At 39.2% G+C, this 17901-nt stretch overlaps 1 protein-coding gene across 1 annotated transcript; it reads right to left on the reverse strand.

The window, feature by feature from the left end:
* Positions 1–4320: 4320 nt before the first annotated feature.
* Positions 4321–17843, reverse strand: arfip1 (ADP-ribosylation factor interacting protein 1 (arfaptin 1)). Its single transcript, XM_030053699.1, is given in 11 exon segments — positions 4321–4646; positions 4760–4934; positions 5046–5149; positions 5151–5204; positions 6082–6303; positions 6724–6836; positions 7591–7692; positions 8381–8489; positions 12136–12237; positions 16070–16473; positions 17637–17843. Coding segments are annotated over 10 exon segments (1539 nt in total). The 5' UTR covers positions 16472–16473; positions 17637–17843; the 3' UTR covers positions 4321–4490.
* Positions 17844–17901: the final 58 nt, after the last annotated feature.

Raw genomic sequence — 17901 nt, forward strand, 5'->3', positions numbered from 1 at the left:
TGTGCGCCTCCTCGTCCGTGATTGGGCCAGGTGGACGAGGCGCGCACACTCCTTCCCTGCGCGCACCACGCACAGCTTGTGACCACTGGTGCAATGCCACTCACTGATCACAAGGCTATTAACAGTGACAGGGTGGCAAATAAAAGAGATGGTTAACCTGTGACGTCCAGGGATATGGTAAGTGGAGGAGTAAAGTCAGCTCGTATCAGGTCACCCGCCTTTTTTTTTTTTTTTTTCACGGCACAGAGAAGCTATAAGCACAATGACAAGAGGGAGCACAACTTATAATATTGATTTTTATCAGCATTGTGGTGATCACTGACTGGAGATTAGAAATTACCCGCCTTTACATTTCACTGATAAGTTATCATATATTTAAAAAATAATAATAATAATAATTCTCTTGGGTAATCTGGAAATAACACCCTGAGCATGATGGCCCATTTTCTCAAAACTTAATCTGGATCAGTGTTATACAGATTTTCTAATCCTCCTTTTGGCAGTCCAGGAGCAGACTGATCTTGCTGATTTGGAGTTTTACAGCAACAAATATCTTAAGATAGGGGCTGATCCAGATACAGTCACATCAAGATTACAGAACACATATTTGCAGACTTTTGATAGACATTTATTGTATTTGTTCATTCACTCCACTAATAATGCTGAAAAAAAGTCAGTCAGCTGAAGATGTGTAGAAGACAGTTTGCATGCTACTTTCATTCACATATCTACACAAGTGCAAATGAGTAAGGAATTAAAGACAAAGAAAGAGAAAATTTTGAAGATATTTTTGCCACAACCTCATTAATGATCTTACATCACGATGTCTGAGATCCATCCTCAATCCAGCCTTCCCGGGGGATTGCGATTGCATCCTAATGTTTGGCATCGAAACACAGAAACAACTTTAAACCTGATTTGAGCTAGGCCTGATTTATCCAGTGCAAATATTCAGATTTAATGCAATGAAATCCTGACAGAGAAGAGTTGAAAACTGGGACCAGGGGTGTGAACTGGAGGCAGCACAGTGAAGAATATGTTCATAATAGTTCAAGTTCATATACTTTGAAATCATATTGGCCAGCAATAAAACCATGACAGCACTAGTTGTGTCTCTTCACCAACAGCCCCATCTCAAAATAAAAAATATCTCAACCCTGGAATTATTCATAACCTGTTGAAGTGGCATGCCTGATACGAGTCACGTATATGTGAATGTGAAAAAAGAGCATACAGTACACAATCGATAAATGGCAACATCATTTGTGCATGTGGTATATACAGCAAGGCTACTCAGCAGAAGAGTGTGTTGATCCCAAATTCTCCTGTGTGATGATCAGCTCAGATAACACAGGTATAATATTTGCTGTGTGAGAACCCATATCCTTTCTGTGGGGTGAAGGAGTTTGTAAACGTGAGTGTGCTGTGTAATTGCTCACTGAGCACTTTGGTAAATGGGCCCGGGGCTTGTGTAATGTCACTCAGGACGCTGGATCATTCATCAGTGTAAACACACTCAAATATTCATGCATTATTGTGTGTGTGTGGTGTGGTGAAGTAATTTGCTGGAATGTTGCCTAGCTCTCATTGCTACACTTTGATCAGATCATTACTTCCTATGAATATAGAAAGCACCTGTCATAGTCATGTGGTTTGGTTGAATGTTTCATATGTTTTCAGACAAAAAATGATTATAAATCATAAAAGCATAAGTACGCTCTAATAGCTCTAAAACTTGATACATTTAACAACAGAGTCATAGAAATAATCTAAGAATTTGTAGTTTATTACTTACCTTTACTTGTCAGGAAACAAATGCACTTAATAATCCAGTGTTTCCTATTTTTCAATGAGCTATGAACATCCTCAAAACGAATTTCTCTATTCCTATCCACTGAAAAATATTCAGCTACATCTAAAAGAAACCAAAAAACAAAACATGAGTTTGAGAAAAGTTGACACCAGGAGGCAATTTCTTAGCTTACAGTTTCTTGGACAATTTGATTAGTTGAACAAAGCCATATTTAAACTGAAAGTGTACCCACAACTAAAACACTTATCTGAGATTTTTATGAACATCCTCTCTGTACATTATCAGGGCTTCTCTGAGGATTACCAAGATCCTGTCAAATGTAGATCTTTGGGTGTGGTGGGTTTTTGATTCTAAAAAAAAAAAAAAAACCAAAGGGAAGCTGCCAGCACCTGGACTTGAACAAACTCAAACAAGACACACACTGACATGACTCCAAACAGAATGAATAAACTTCAGAGATGAATTCACTCTATTCACCTGAGGGACTCCACCAGTTTGGATCCTTATGTCAACAGTACATGCTGCACAATGGCACACTGCTGTTGAGCTAGAAAGACAAAGCTGGCAGGAGTTACATGAAGACTGAATAGTCATACATTTGCAGTCAGCTTTTGAAACTTTAACAGTTTTAAAGCAATCTCTGATGTACATTTTAGAGGACATGTCATTGGCTATATTTAATAGACTTTGGGGATTTTTTCTATTGCATTTTGTTTTATCCCTCGGTCAGCAATAAGCCAGATCACATGCAGAGGGCTTGCTTCAAATTTCTCTGTGAGCCCCTGGTGGTGACATCAAATGCAGACAGATTAGCAAGGCTAACCCTGCAGAGTAGAGACTCCTGCTGTACATGCTGCTGCCTTTCACCATGAACAAAACCACAAGAGAAATTTTATAAAGAAAAGAACTCATTTTATTTCCCCAAACATGTTGTTACACAAACATGATGTTACACAACTTTCATGACCTTTTTAACTCAACATCTGTTAATGCTTCATTATTACAAAGGTATAGATCCACTAGTACATACTAGTACAATAGCAGGTCTTCAGGGACAACAAAGCCAAAAGGCAGCATTTTTCATGGACTAATATATATCTATATATCTATATAGATATAGATATATAGATATAAATTCACCAAGGGTAAAAACAAGGACATTACAAATATATATTCATCTATGCATTATTTCAGGGGAACAACAGATTGATGTACAACATACACACTCTCAAAACTGCTATAGTGAGTCATAGGAGAAGTACAAATCAACAAATTGAGGACATGACAGCTGGTTATCAAAACCAGCACATGTTCCCCTTGAAAAATACAACTTAGCCCAATGAGAGAAACTGTTAGCAGCTCAGGCAGAGGATGCTGGTCTTCCAAATTTACAAAACAAAAAAACAAGTGTCTCAAGTCAACCGCATTTTGGTTTACCTAATATCATACAGTTTTCAGTTCTGCAATTAAGTCTCAATGCATAAATGTGCATATGTGCAATATGCATAAATATCTTTGACAAGAGCACAGAATGTGTTCAAAGAGATTTAAGCTTACTGAAGATACTGGAGTTGTTTATAGCTATCGTTTTGTGTTGTGCGGAGTGTTTTATTGTGGAATTGTACAGGCTCTCTCTGTACTTCTTTGTGTGTTTGGTCCCATTCTCTCCCATCAACACTGAGATCCTGAAAGCTGGTAGTGAGAGTGCCTGTCTTTGAAAACAACACCAGATAGCACAGAGGTGAAGAGATTGTTAAATGAATAATTCAAGGCACATTAAGTCACATAAGGCTTGTCCTTCATTTTCTCTGGAATTACAAAGTTGATACAAAGTTGGTACAATTTGATAAATTCAGTCTCACCCCCACGACAGAGAGAAATACTCACATGACAGAGGGTAATATCTATGAGAAGGAACATCAGTTCAGCAGAATCACAGCTTAACATATGGAATTGACTATGTTGTGTATAACCACCAATATGACCAGTAGATGTATCTCTGTCAACGCAGAGGGTGCTGATAAATATAGCCAATTAGCATTAGCACAGCGTGTATTTCAAATGTAGTAATTTGAAGGCCATTTCCTCGTTTGTCACAACAGGTATCCAGTCATGAGTATGAGGGATTACATACTATGAGCAGTTTTCTGAAGTTGGTTGGCCAGACGTTCATAAAGCATTTCAGAAAGTTGATTAAAAAAAAAAAAGTGTTAAAAAATGGCAGTCGTTTTATCCCTTGAATGCTCTTAAAGAGCCAACTTGTCCATTGTGCTGGGATACAACATTCATATGCTGGAATAAAAAGGCCATTTACAGTTTCCATATGTATTTAGCAACTCCTGCTTAACAGATTTGTCAAACAGTAGCCTACAAAAGTGCTTTTCCAATGATTGAAAGAACTGCAGAGATGAGAAGAATGGAGGAAGAGATTGATGATTAAGTTAAATGTCAAGACAATCTCAAGCAGAGAACAAGAGTAAAAAGGAACTTGGGAGATACTGATTGCATTTTTTTTTGTCTTTTTCTTAATTTTCCTAAAAGGTTTACAAACCTTGAGGTTTGAAAGGCAAGGGTAACGGAGTCAAGGGAGGGCTTCCTGTAGTTTCTGTTGAAGTTTGGAATTATACATTTCCTTTCAAAAGCCCAGACTAGGCCAGTACGGGTGAGATGGGAGTGATTAGTGCTCTTCCAGCCAAGATGGAGTCTCTCCACCTGGCATTTTCAACTTGATGTGGAACTGCTTGAGTGTCTGTTCAAGCTGCTGTTGGTTGCCTGCATAGTATGCAGCGATGGCATTGTGGAACAGGATAAGCTGGTTGTGCAACACCTTCACCTGTTTGGGAGCAGGAAAGAAAAAAGTGATGAAAAACTACAACTGTACTGAAAGCCACTAAGTTAACCCTAGTTGATGACATGGGTATAGATAACAACTAGCTTCTAGCCAACCTTGTTCTCTTCAAGGAACTTCAGCTTTATGGATACATCATTGCGCATCCTCTCATACTTCTCACGGTGAATCTGAAACTGCTGTTGGGACTGCTCGATCTTGGGCATGGTAGACGCGTCACGTGGCCCCAGATTCAGCTCCTCCAAGTCTGTACGGTATGCATCATACTCAACCCTACGGGTGCATTATTAAATACTTAGCATCAGAAATGTGTATTACATAAATTCATGTTTCAGAACAAACATGGAGCTTATGTCAAGCTGCTCTGTCATGTGTATGCATTACCTGGCGACTTCATACTGCTTGATGTTTATCATGGTGTCTTCAATTGTTTTGTCCACAAGTGTGTTCACACTGGAGATGAAGAAGTTGATGGCACCCAGCAGTGTTTTCTCCATTTTTGGACAAAAGCTTTTGGGTATCAGCATTGTAGCCAAACTCCTCCTAAAGGGGACGTTATATTATGAGTGAGTGAAAATTACCACATTTTGCATATTTTGAGTATGTAGTCTCCAGTTTGAAAAATGTAAGGGTAAAAGTGCATTACTTGTGTTCAGATGTGAAATATTTAAACATTAAAAGAATAGACCACTGCTTCCAAAAAAGTTTGAAAAATAAATATGTACAACATAGGTAGATGTAAGAGTCATTCAAATATTAAATCTACAACATAAAATTCCCAAAGAAACATTTTCATTCATTCACTTTCTCATCCTTAAGACACTACAGAATAGTGTTTTGAGTCATGGTACTCAAAACAAGCATGCAGCAGCATAAATAAATTATTATTTATTATGCTTTGATAAAACATGAAAGAGTAAAATAAGATTAACAGCAAATTAATGGTTCTAAGTGGGGACTGGGATCTGCAAATGATCGCTGGTTTTTGGCTGGTGAGAATCTTTTAGGTCTGAATGATTAAATTAGTAATGCTAATTACATTTATTAGGATTCTTCATTCAGTATTTGTCTTGCTGCAGTTAATAAATGAACTGCCAAGAATTTTATAGGTATTGCTTTCAATCGGTGACAGGCTCTTGTCAACGTCCTACTTCACAATGTCACACATACTAAAAAAAATGAATGAATGAGTGAATGAATGAATGAATGAATTAATTAATAAGTAAATCAATAAATAAAAACTATAAAGTCAGAAATTCTGAAGTTTGAAAAAAGTTTGCAGTAGATGGCCCATAAAGCAGAACAAATGTTCCTTTATTTAATCTGGACTCCTTGCTGGGACACTAACTAAAAACAATAACAGGACTCATAACTCGACTACCTCAAGCCAATCTGGCTGATTTTAACATATTTGACTCACATGGAGTTCTGGTGACTTCAGGCTGAGGTCAGCGAAGGCATCGCCCAATTGTCTCTGTGTCTGCATCATCTGGGACAGCTGACTGGCCAGTGTTTGGGCCAGCTTGATGACATGCTCGTATTTTTTCTTGTTGTCACGAAGCACTTCGATTTGAGCCTCCAGCTCCAGGTCCACAGTCCTTGAGCCCCGACCCAACTTCTCTGACAGGATCTGCCTGGTGCACTGTGGAGGACAGTTAGGTAGATTAGGAATGCAAACTAACTATAAATACACATCCAATAACAACAACAACAACAACAACAAAAAAAAAAAAACTAAGAGTGACTGTATGGAGTCTCTGTGTGTATCTATATGTGTGACAAAAAAAATAAATAATTACATGGACAGAGTAGTGCTGACGTAGAGTTCATGAAAAAGATCTATCAGACATACATTTTTGTCAGGTTGTTGTACAATTCGCTACTCTGCCATCTTACTCTCTAATTAATTGTGACAAGATAACAAATGGGAGCAGCAAGAACAGAGATGATATATAAATCACTTACTCAACACATGGTGGGAGATGTATGTATGTGCGTTTGTGAATGACAAACACAAGAACATCAGAAAAACTGAGAAATAATCAAGGCAGATAGGGAGTACTTTGTAAGTGTTGATGCTCCACTTCCTCACGAGGTCCAGCTTTTCCATGGCAGGGTTCTTCAGGTCATCTGCAAGGACCACCGCTCCACTCTTTGGCTGCTCTTTCATTGTGCCTGGACAATTAAAAATCATTCATTTAGGAAGTGATTGAGTTACTGAATTTATTGGATTGGCTTACTAGAGAGTTTTGGCAAAGATTAGCAAAAGGCAATAAAAGTGAAGTAAATTTCAAATTGTGAGAATTAAATGCCATGTTGCCACATCTCTCAATGCCTGAACATGGGCACCATGCTAAGACTGAATTAGAGATGTTAGAGGACACCAATGATTTTACAAATCAAAATTAAGCCCTTTGAAACATGGCCAACAGTCACAGTAAACAGTAATAAGAGGTGCTTTGTTGTTGGTTTGGGAGAAAGGATACTGAAAGAGGTTATGGGTTCCAAGTTTTGTGAGGGCACAGGATGCAAGCAGGAATACCCACGGAGCAGGTTCTCTAACCAAAGACAATGCTTTAGGCTTCAAGAAATTGCATGAGATTTAGAGACAGATCATAGGAGGAGACCCCTTAGGTGCATGTTATCAATTATTAGCTACTGCAAAGCAGATAACTATCTCCAACAGCCCAAACTTGTGTTAGGGAAAAAGTTGGAGTGTGAGCCAACGAACATTTCTGAAAAGTCAAGAAGGGAGAAGGAGGAGACAAAGGTTTGATTCTGAATGCAACATAGTCTGTGCGGATAAAGAGAGGGAAAGACACTGGAAAAAAAAAAAAAAAAACTAAGAAAAAGATAGATTGCAGTTAATTTTGTGTGCAAATGGGAACACTTAAAAATCATCTTGTCCACAGTCCATCACTGTGGGTACCTTTCACAGCCTCACTATCGCTGGCAGAGCGTGCCAGACGGCTAGCGACGACTGAGCTGGGAGCAACAGGTGCCACGGGAGACGTGGGCTGGCTTGCTGACCCTGGGAGATATTCAAAGTGATTTGTTAGTTTGCTGGGCTCACCTTCCCACCTACACAACTGTAAGGGGGGGATTTCTCAGTGATGCTGATTTCATTTGACTTGTTTTTTTTTTTTAAACACTGCAGTTGATGACTCTCATTATAATCTGAATATGATTACTGATGACAATTATGATACCAGAAGTTGCACCGAAGGTCTCAAATTCAAAAATTACACATCTCATTTATTGCCTCAACCAAAAGATATTTTGGTTGGAAAATAGCCCTGACAACAGTGTAGCAAATGTGGCTACATTAGCTATAAGGGAGGATTTTTATTTGCATTTGTAACAAAGACGTGATAATGAAAAGGAAAGGATGGTTACAATATGGAGATCAGAGGCTATTCATTAAAACTCAATTGGATGTCCACCTTTACACATTCAAATTTCTGCGTCTCCAATCTCACAGAGATTAAATGCAAAACTGGAACACTGCAGATACATGGAAAAGGTGACGTTGCAACCATAGCATGCTGCAAAGCAAGCAAATTAATCAATGGCTCAAAAGTTGGCTTTTGAAAGGCAATTGCTCTTTCCTCACATGTTGTCCATCGAATACAAATATGTAAAATGTAAATGAACCTAAAAATGACGTGGAGAAACATGGAGAAAATAAGTACTGTGTGTGGCTCTGATATTGTTTTTACCTTTGTATGGTCCCGATTCAATGATGCCCTCTGTTGTTGATGCGAAGTTGCTGGAGGTGAGATTCGATTCTGAGAGATTCAGGGCCCCAGGAGAACCAGGGAAAGAGTCCTATGGACAAAAACACAAAGGGAATGTATGAAGCAAAGGTAAAATATCCGAAAAGGTTATCCATGCCTATCCAATAACATCCTCATCATGAAGACAAACGCTGAATACATAATGTTCAAGTATGCCTTTAGATGTTAATATTGCCTGCCTCTTTTACTTGGTGCCTTTGACTGTAGGGGGGAAGTTAAAATTAAAATAAATAGCTTTTAAGAAAGCAACTAATAACTGATGACACAATTTTTTTGTTGCACCAAAAAAGTAACCTTAAGTGTTCCCCTCAAGACTATATAGTAATAATAATGCACAAACTGGAAAAAAGGAATTGTTTTTCAAGTTGATGCCAATATAATGAGCTGAAAATAGACTCAAGGGTAAGTATGATTTTCAGGCTTAATTCAGCCTAATCACTGGTTTGTCATGCAAATAACTAGCCCTCCGATGCACCAGCGAGCTAAATATAGCTGTTTAGCCTAAAATGAGTTGGGCCAGAATCATCATGATTGTTTCCTAACAGGACATTTCTCTTAATCTACTGATACATTCACAGATTGCGGATAACAACTAACTCATGTCCACTGGTTCTCATGATAGTTAATTCAAGGGGTTGAGATTAGTAAAAACAGAGGCAGAGAGAGAGGTATATATAAATCATCTTTGTACATCTGATGTAGAGAAGCAAAGCAAACTAAAACAAAACATCCATTAATGATGAAAAATTATCATCTCTGATACAGTGGAGGAAATAATTATTTGATCCCTTGCCGATTTTGTAAGTTTGCCTATTTACAAAGAAATGAACACTATTATAATTTTACTGGTAGGTTTATTCCAACAGTGAGAGATAGAATATCAAAAAGAAAATCCAGAAATTCACATTATATAAAAGATATAACTGATTTGCATTTCACTGAGTGAAATAAGTATTTGATCCCCTAGCAACCATTAAGAATTCTGGCTCCCACAGACCTATTAGATACTCAACTAATAATAGATACTAATCTCAACTTGTTACCTGCATAAAAGACACCTGTCTCAACTTGTCACCTGTATATAAGACAGCTGTTCACAGAATCAATCAATCAGACTCCAACCTCTCCATCATGGGCAAGACCAAAGAGCTGTCTAAGGATGTCAGGGACAAGATTATAGACCTGCACAAGGCCGGAAAGTGCTACAAGACCATAAGCAAGAAGCTGGGTGAGAAGGAGACAACTGCTGGTGCAATTATTCGAAAATGGAAGAAACACAAAATGACCATCAGTTGACCTCGGTCTGGGGCTCCACGCAAGATCTCACCTTGTGGGTTATCAATAATCATGAGAAAGGTGAGAAATCAGCCTACAACTGCACGGGAGCAGCTTCTTAATGATCTCAAGGCAGCTGGGACCATGGTCACCAAGAAAATCATTGAAGTTTGCCAATGAACACCTGAATGATTCAGAGAATGCTTGGGAGAAGGTGCTGTGGTCAGATGAGACCACAATTGAGCTCTTTAGCATCAACTCAACTCGCCGTGTTTGGAGGAAGAGAAATGCTGATTATGACCCCTTGAACACCAACCCCACCATCAAGCATGGAGATGGAAACATTATGCTTTGGGGGTGTTTCTCTGCCAAGGGGACAGGACGACTTCACCGCATCGACTGGAGGATGGACAGGGCCATGTACCGCAAAATCCTGAGTGACAACCTCCTTCCCTCCGCCAGGACACTGAAAATGGGTTGTGGATGGGTCTTCCAGCACGACAATGACCCAAAACATACGGCCAAGGCAACAAAGGAGTGGCTCAAGAAGAAGCACATTAAGGTCATGGAGTGGCCTCGCCAGTCTCCAGACCTTAATCCCATAGAAAATCTGTGGAGGGAGCTGAAGCTTCGAGTTGCCACATGACAGCCTCGAAACCTTAAGGATTTGGAGATGATTTGCAAAGAGGAGTGGACCAAAATTCTTCCTGATGTGTGTGTATACCTGGTGATCAACTACAAAAAATGTCTGACCTCTTCACTTGCCAACAAGGGTTTTGCCACCAAGTACTACATCATGTTTGCTAGGGGATCAAATACTTATTTCACTCAATGAAATGCAAATCAGTTTATGTCTTTTATATTAAGTGATTTTTTGGATTTTCTTTTTGGTATTCTATCTCTCACTGTTAGAATAAACCTACCGTTAAAATTATAGTGTTCATTTCTTTGTCAGTAGGCAAACTTACAAAATCGACAAGGGATCAAATAATTATTTCCTCCACTGTAAATAAATTACTTTCCAAGATAAAAAAAAGTGTGAGAAAAAAACCTATAGTATATGCAAACAGATATGCAAATTAAGTTTGACAAAACCTATAAGATATAAAGCAAGATAACATCAGTCCTTTGCACCAGTTATCAGTCACTGAGTGAATGTGATCTTATTTTTAAGACTCTCGTGCACACATGACTGTGAGGTCTGCTGTGCTGTCAGTCAATGGCTGTGTGACTGTGAGCCACTGCAGGTAACAGTGGAGCATCTGCAGGCGCTGCCAGCTCTCAGTGCAGGTCTGGGAGGGTACTGTGAGGTCTCCATCACTCCAGCAGCATCTTACTTTGACTGCCTGTCTGAGCTGCTGCAGAGCAGTAAAAAACATAATGTAAACTATTTTAGACAGCTGGCCAAAGGTGCTAATTCATGGTACTGTATTAGTGGTTTCAGAAAACAAAACATTAAGGCTGGGCTAGGTTTGCATTGTTGATTTTCATCCAAGAGTAGAGTTTTTAATGTAGCCTGTAGTTTTTAATTATCCTACCTTACTGAAAAATAAAAATGTTTGCTGTATGCATGGAAATCAGCAGCACGGTGGCCTTGTTGGAGAGAAGACCCATCAACATGATGGCCTTAACTTACATACATCAGTACATCACTTTCACAACATGTCTGGATAATGTCCGGATCTTTCTGTCTGCAAAGAAGTTTGGATCTGTGTGCCAGCAACACCCAATTTCTCATGGCCAACAGACAATTCTATATAGTTCGAAAGATAGGGCTGTCACATGGATGTATACCATCAATTTGCCCTCTACAACATTTTATCACGGAAACAAATGGTGCTTTGTGATTCAAAACACTGATGTGAATGCCATGTGCTGTTGCTGCAGTTGTGGGTCTCGATCTAGTTTCTGACCTGTACCATGTTTGCTTTTGAAAATCTTTGTTGTATGCTTTGTTTTATACTGGTGTTGATCATCACTTGCAGGACCAGCATCTCCCTGTTTTCTCCTGTTTCATCACACTAATGTTAAATGTGAGAGTACTGATGATGCACTAGTCAGTAGGCAAGGCTACACCACAGGGTTTTTTTTTTTTAATGTCATACAGATACCACTAGCAGAAGTAATATTTTGCTTGCAATCAAATTTGGACATTTTAGCCAACTAGTTTTTAGGTTAAGTCTATGAATTGTCCATGAATTAGAAAAGGAAGCATATGTAGGAAATGTTGGTGCATGACAATTATCGTTACCTTTCATATCTAGCCTGTATGTAACCTGTCTGAGTCTCCCTTTATGTAGTATGATCACTGAACAACAACAGAAAGAAAGCCTTTGTTTTATTTTGTGAACACATATTGAGATAAACAGACTGTAGGAAGCACTAAAAAAGCAAGAGGTTACCCTGTTGAACACATTCTTCGGGCTCTGGTCCAGGTCTCCATTGCTAGTGACGGGGATCTCTGCGGCTGAGCTTCTATGGGGCTCCTCAGCCATAGTATTTTCCTGTAATATGGAAGGTGAACCACAGCATGTTACTCCACAAAGCTTTCCTCACCAATTTGAAGAAGAAAGGCCACCACTGGCCAATTAAGAAAAGACAACACAAGCTCTATTCACATAGAATGTGGTAGTTGTGCGCTGCCATCTTGTGGACATTGCCACATGTCAATTACCAGAAAAATATAGTCTCACTGTGTTCTCCCAGTTGCCTAACTTGCAATTTCCAAACCAGTATATTTTGGGCAATCCACCCTGTTTCAGAAATCTGTTTCAACAGTTTTCCATTCAAAACGGTTATTTGCCTTACATAGTGAAGACAGGAATGTTACATCAGCACAAGCCAGATTATGGCTTCCATGTGCGCACACACACACACACACACACACACACACACACACACACACAAATCCATTTATGTCACTGCTATTTTCCTTTTTTTCCTTTACAAAACACAACAGACTGGAAATATTGGTGCATGACATTATCGTTACCTTTCACACATGTGAAATTACTGGCTTAGATATGTACTACACATGTCAGGTTTAAAACGTGTCATGCAAGTTCACTGCATATGCCCTACCTATGCAACTACACAAAAACTGGAATCAACCAGTTACTTCCAAAATCCACTCATCCAAACAGCAATGCTCTACATAGACAATATGCAGTCTCCCATAGTGTTCAAGTCAAGATCAAGTGTCTGCTCTGCATATGTTCAAGATTTCCTATTGTAATGACATCGTTTAGGGCCAAGCTCAGCTATCTGTGTCATGTCTTAGACAAAGTCACTACACTCTTTCACTGTTCTGTAACACAGAGCCATAAACCAGCCTTTTAACTTATTTCTAAAATCTTTCTCACACTGTAACAAACACAGAACAAAGGCCTTGTTAAAATACATGTAATTAACAATCATGGAAAAATCTCTCATTTTCGTTTTAAAGCCACGTTGCCTCACACTATGTCCGCTAAACTTGCCTGCACGTTAACAAGACACTGTGACACACTGGCTTACATAGCTAGACACTCACATGGCCATATGTTGGCTTATAGCAGACTGAAGGGCGGAGACAACACAACAGCAAGATCAGTTTGGCTTAGGCTATATATTGACTGTCCAAAGGTGCTGGCCATGGGCATATTTGTACTATACAGTAGAATTACTGTGCTATAGTCATAGTAGACTATGGAACTGGGACACTATCATAAAACTTCACAGAGGAGAAGTAAGGCCTAAGAGTATACGCCCATTCGACTTTAAAAGGCAGCACAGTAAAGTTTATTATTACTAGAAATTCTGATATGCATCTTTGAAGAGGATTACTCCTTTGGACGTCAACTGGTGACTAAATAATGCAAATAGCTACCAGATTACCAGGTAATACGATCTCAGTCTGGTCTAAACTGACAAATAAGTTAAGCAAGTGACCGAGTGTGTTTATATCATGGGCCTATATTAATATATTACACTTCATAAGCTTATTGACTTCAAATTTCTGTTTTGTAATTGACATCTGTACCGAACACCAGGTGAATGTCCTTGTAGACTAAATGCAGCTAGCAAATATGTAATTATCATGCAGACTTTGAACGGAATGATACTTATAAACTGAAACTGCATTAAAAAAACAGCATCTAACGATAAAATTATAGAAGGTGTCCACCCAACAAACCACAAAAATCCCCTGAAGACAATTTCTTCAAAAGCAGCTGAACTGGAGGCTTAACATGCTACAGAGGTGGCCTATCTACTTCATTTTAACATACTAAAATATTATGCAATTACGGCAACACAGAGGTTTGCTTACTTTACAGTGTCATTTGATATGAGTGTTTGTGAAAGGTTCAATTTTGTCATAGAAGGGGTTTATAAAGGAAAAAAATATCATCTATCTTCTTAAAAGCCTTCAGTTGAGTTTTCTGATATGCTCAGCCATAAGAAACCAAAAGGATTGCGTCTCTTGTGGTCGACAACCTTAGTTGACTCTATGAAATAATGTCATACTAAGCACAGTGTGACTGTGACAAAGTGTAGACGGTCTGTACCTTGAGGGTCATGTAACAGACATATAAATACTTAAAGGTTACATGACACCCACTTGGCAGACAGGCAGCACAACCATACACAGGTAGTCTTTTCTAACCATCAAGATCCTCTAGACACAAGAGACTACTGCCTGACAGTCCTCTTTGAGACAAGTTTTGAGCAAGCTCTCTGATGGTGGCAGCACACCGCTGATTATATGGCTTGGGAAGAGAGGCCAAAATAAAGTCAGACTGAAATAAAAATGGGTAACCAACAATATTTCTTTTTTAAATTAACCTGACTGTGGTTTAACTGTCACTGTTTAAAGAAATCTCACCAACAAGCTGGAAGATTTTGACCTGTTATAACTGCAAATATACCACAACCGTTGATGAAGTATTATATAAATATCCACAAAGAGAGTCATTTGTGAACCTAAATACCTGGTGGAATTGATCTAGAAAAAGATTACAGGAACAAATAAAACCAAAGTAATCCAGATGCTGGTCTACAAAAAAATCTCCAAGAAAGACTGTAGGCTTAGAGAGGTTAAATGATTCACAATTAATCAGGGCAAGGCCTGGCTTGTGATGAAATATGGCCCCCTAGAGTTCAACAGCCTGGAAACGAGCTAATATGAGGGAGAAGGGATAACAGCAGTAAGATAACTGTCCAATTAGCTGCTTCCTCCAAAGAATAAAGAATCATGCCTTGCCTCACAAACTATAATGGGAAAATGTGATGCAAACATGTTGTGTTGATGATCAGTTAAGGTTGCATTAAAAAAAAAAAAAAAAAAAAAAGGAAAATGTAGCTAAAATTGTGGTCCCTAAAGACCCTAGACCCTAAAATTGTGGTCATCAACTACGCTGGTTTTTATTTGGGATGAATTCATAACTTGCAGTTCCTTGAAAAGAAAGAAAAGAAATTATGCTATTTATTTATTTTTATATATGGCCAATGAGTCCCAAACAGAGTATGAACCAACAGGTTGAATGGTCACACATTCCAGCAACCTAACATATCTGGGGCTGCCTGAGAATGTGAGGGCAGTAATCCAAATCCCTCTGCCTACAGACATTTACGCAGCCATGTGACAGTGCGCTGGATTCAAGAGCTCTATCTGTACACAGGCTACACACAGGAAATATTGTGAGGGATTCTGACCGTTGCATCAACTGATAAGTCATTCACTATCTTACTAATACACACACAATCAATGTCACACCAAAGATGGCAAAATACCTAGACGTGTACAGGCACAGGCAGCAGGGATCATGACTGCTAATCATTAAATTGTGGCAATCAATAAAAGCATCATATTGTAGCACAAAGCACAGCTAAAACTTATTAACTCTTCTCTAACATTTTTATGTAAGTCTGCATTGACATAAAGCAGAGAAAATATGCAATGCCTCAGCAGTCCCCACACATATACAGCACATCACAGTGTAAGGCAAGTGCTGAGCAAGACATCCACCAAGTACACAACAAACAGCTATACCAGCTATCTTGCTGAAAACCCTAGACCACCACCAAAGCTGAAAGAAATCACACACACAGCTAAAAGCCACAAATCTAAAAGGAAGAACAACCCAATTTAATTTACAGCTGTTACTCAAGTTCATGTTGTTGATTTATTTAAGCAAAGTTCAAACGAATAGAAAATTGGCAATTTGATCATAGGGGAGAGAGTAACACCACCACCATAATTTTGAAAAGACCAGATATGAATAAAGCAACATGAACAAGAATGCTGTAATGAAGGAGCGAAAGAGGTTGATTGACCAAAGGGAACATAAATATCACCTTTGTCTGAGTGTGAGAATCTCCATTTTCCTCTGGTGTTTCAGCTGTCTCAGTATGGTGATTTGTCCCGTCTCCCCCATCGTCTACACTGCCAGTCATACGTACAGCATCACCGCTGCTCTTAACATCTCCATCATCGAATGCCTCCTCACTCTCACTGTGAACACCTTCATCCCCTTTTTGAGCAGCCTGGTTAGTTTCTTCTACATCATCGTTATCACTGTGTATATCAACATCATAAAGCACCTCATCTCTGTCATCCCCCACGCTATGGTTGTCTACATTCTCCTGTTTTGCATCCTCACTCAAAGACTCCTCTGTTTTGTGAGCCTCCTTACAATCCATTTGCAGGTCCTCAGCTGAGGTCTTCCCCGATTCAGCCTCAAGACTAACTTCAGACATACCTGGAAACAGACAGATAGGAAGGCATGAATATATCCTATGATATTCAAGTTGGCTGACTGATTCAAGCACACTGCTAAACCAAGCATATGCAAGTGACACAGCAGAGTCGCTCAAAAGCAAAAACAAAGCGCACAATAAAGGAATAAGAATGAGCTGCGGCATTAACCACTTAACCACAAGCCAGTTATGACAGGTTTGAAGTGCTGCTGAGCAGGTATGTAGGTACTATATACTGTTTCCCATACTGTCAGCGGTATAAAAGGATCTTGGGTCACACTGAATAAGACATGAAGAGGCATATAAATATAAGCAGACACTGCCTACAGAAAGAAATTAATGAATTTGATGCAATTGCTTATAACATAAAATAGTAAATGGTGTTACTGTAATGTCACCTTTGTCTGCAACATCATCACCTGAGGTGCAGAGTTTTTGTGACCTTTCAGAGGGAATAAATTATAGATCTAGTCCAAATTAAATTAGTTATATTACACATAGCCCGTATTCACTCACTCACTCACTCACATACACACACACACACAGTAAAGGAGACATATTTAGCGAGATTAATATTAATACACATTCAAAAAAATAAATGTTAACGTTAATTTGATGGTAGCAATTACTGAACATTCAATGTGACTGCTTAATCTTAGGTAGTTACCTGTTACTGAAGATTAAGCGACAGTATGGGTGAGATATCGCTTAAGGCCCGGAAATGGCTCGCAACTTAGGCTAGCTAATGTTACCTTGCTGCCAAAGTTACGATAACAAACCAGCAAACTGTCACGTGGCAAAAGCTAAGATTACTAAAGCTGACAAACTGATTTTTATGGCCTTACTGGGGAAAACATGCCACAGGGCCAACTGTTATACTGACTGACTGAGGTTACGTGGACACATTTGGATCAACTAGAAGTCAACTGACGTTACTTCAATTACGAAGACAATTTCAGCCGACGCTAAACCTGACAAGTGAATTTAGCCAACCTAACAAACCCGTTGGAAAGCCTATAGCGTATGTTAAAGAATGGTTTTAGATAATGAACCGGCGGTAGACTGTGTCGCTAGCTAACTAACATTAGCAAGCTAACTATTTGACTAGCTAACGTCATATAACTTAACGCCAAGAGAGGATGGCGGCGATCAAAACTTTAGTTACCTGTCCGCGGCCGTGGCTAGCTGCTCAGCTGTTGACGTCGGTTACTTCAGATCCCTTGGTGCAGTGCCGTGCTGGGAGTTATCTTGACTGATAATACAATATTTGTTAATACAAAAACTAGCCATAAAACATCCGCGCCCCTGACTCTCAGAGGGCTAGACTTCACTATTTGGACCCCGGAAAGAGCAATTCAGTGCGAGCGCTCGGCTGGTTATCTGCACAAGACCAGAAATGTTGCATTAACGCGCCCCCTGCTGTTGGGATC

This window comes from Myripristis murdjan, chromosome 1 (genome assembly GCF_902150065.1).
Source record: "Myripristis murdjan chromosome 1, fMyrMur1.1, whole genome shotgun sequence".
In the NCBI taxonomy this organism is placed as follows: domain Eukaryota; kingdom Metazoa; phylum Chordata; class Actinopteri; order Holocentriformes; family Holocentridae; genus Myripristis; species Myripristis murdjan.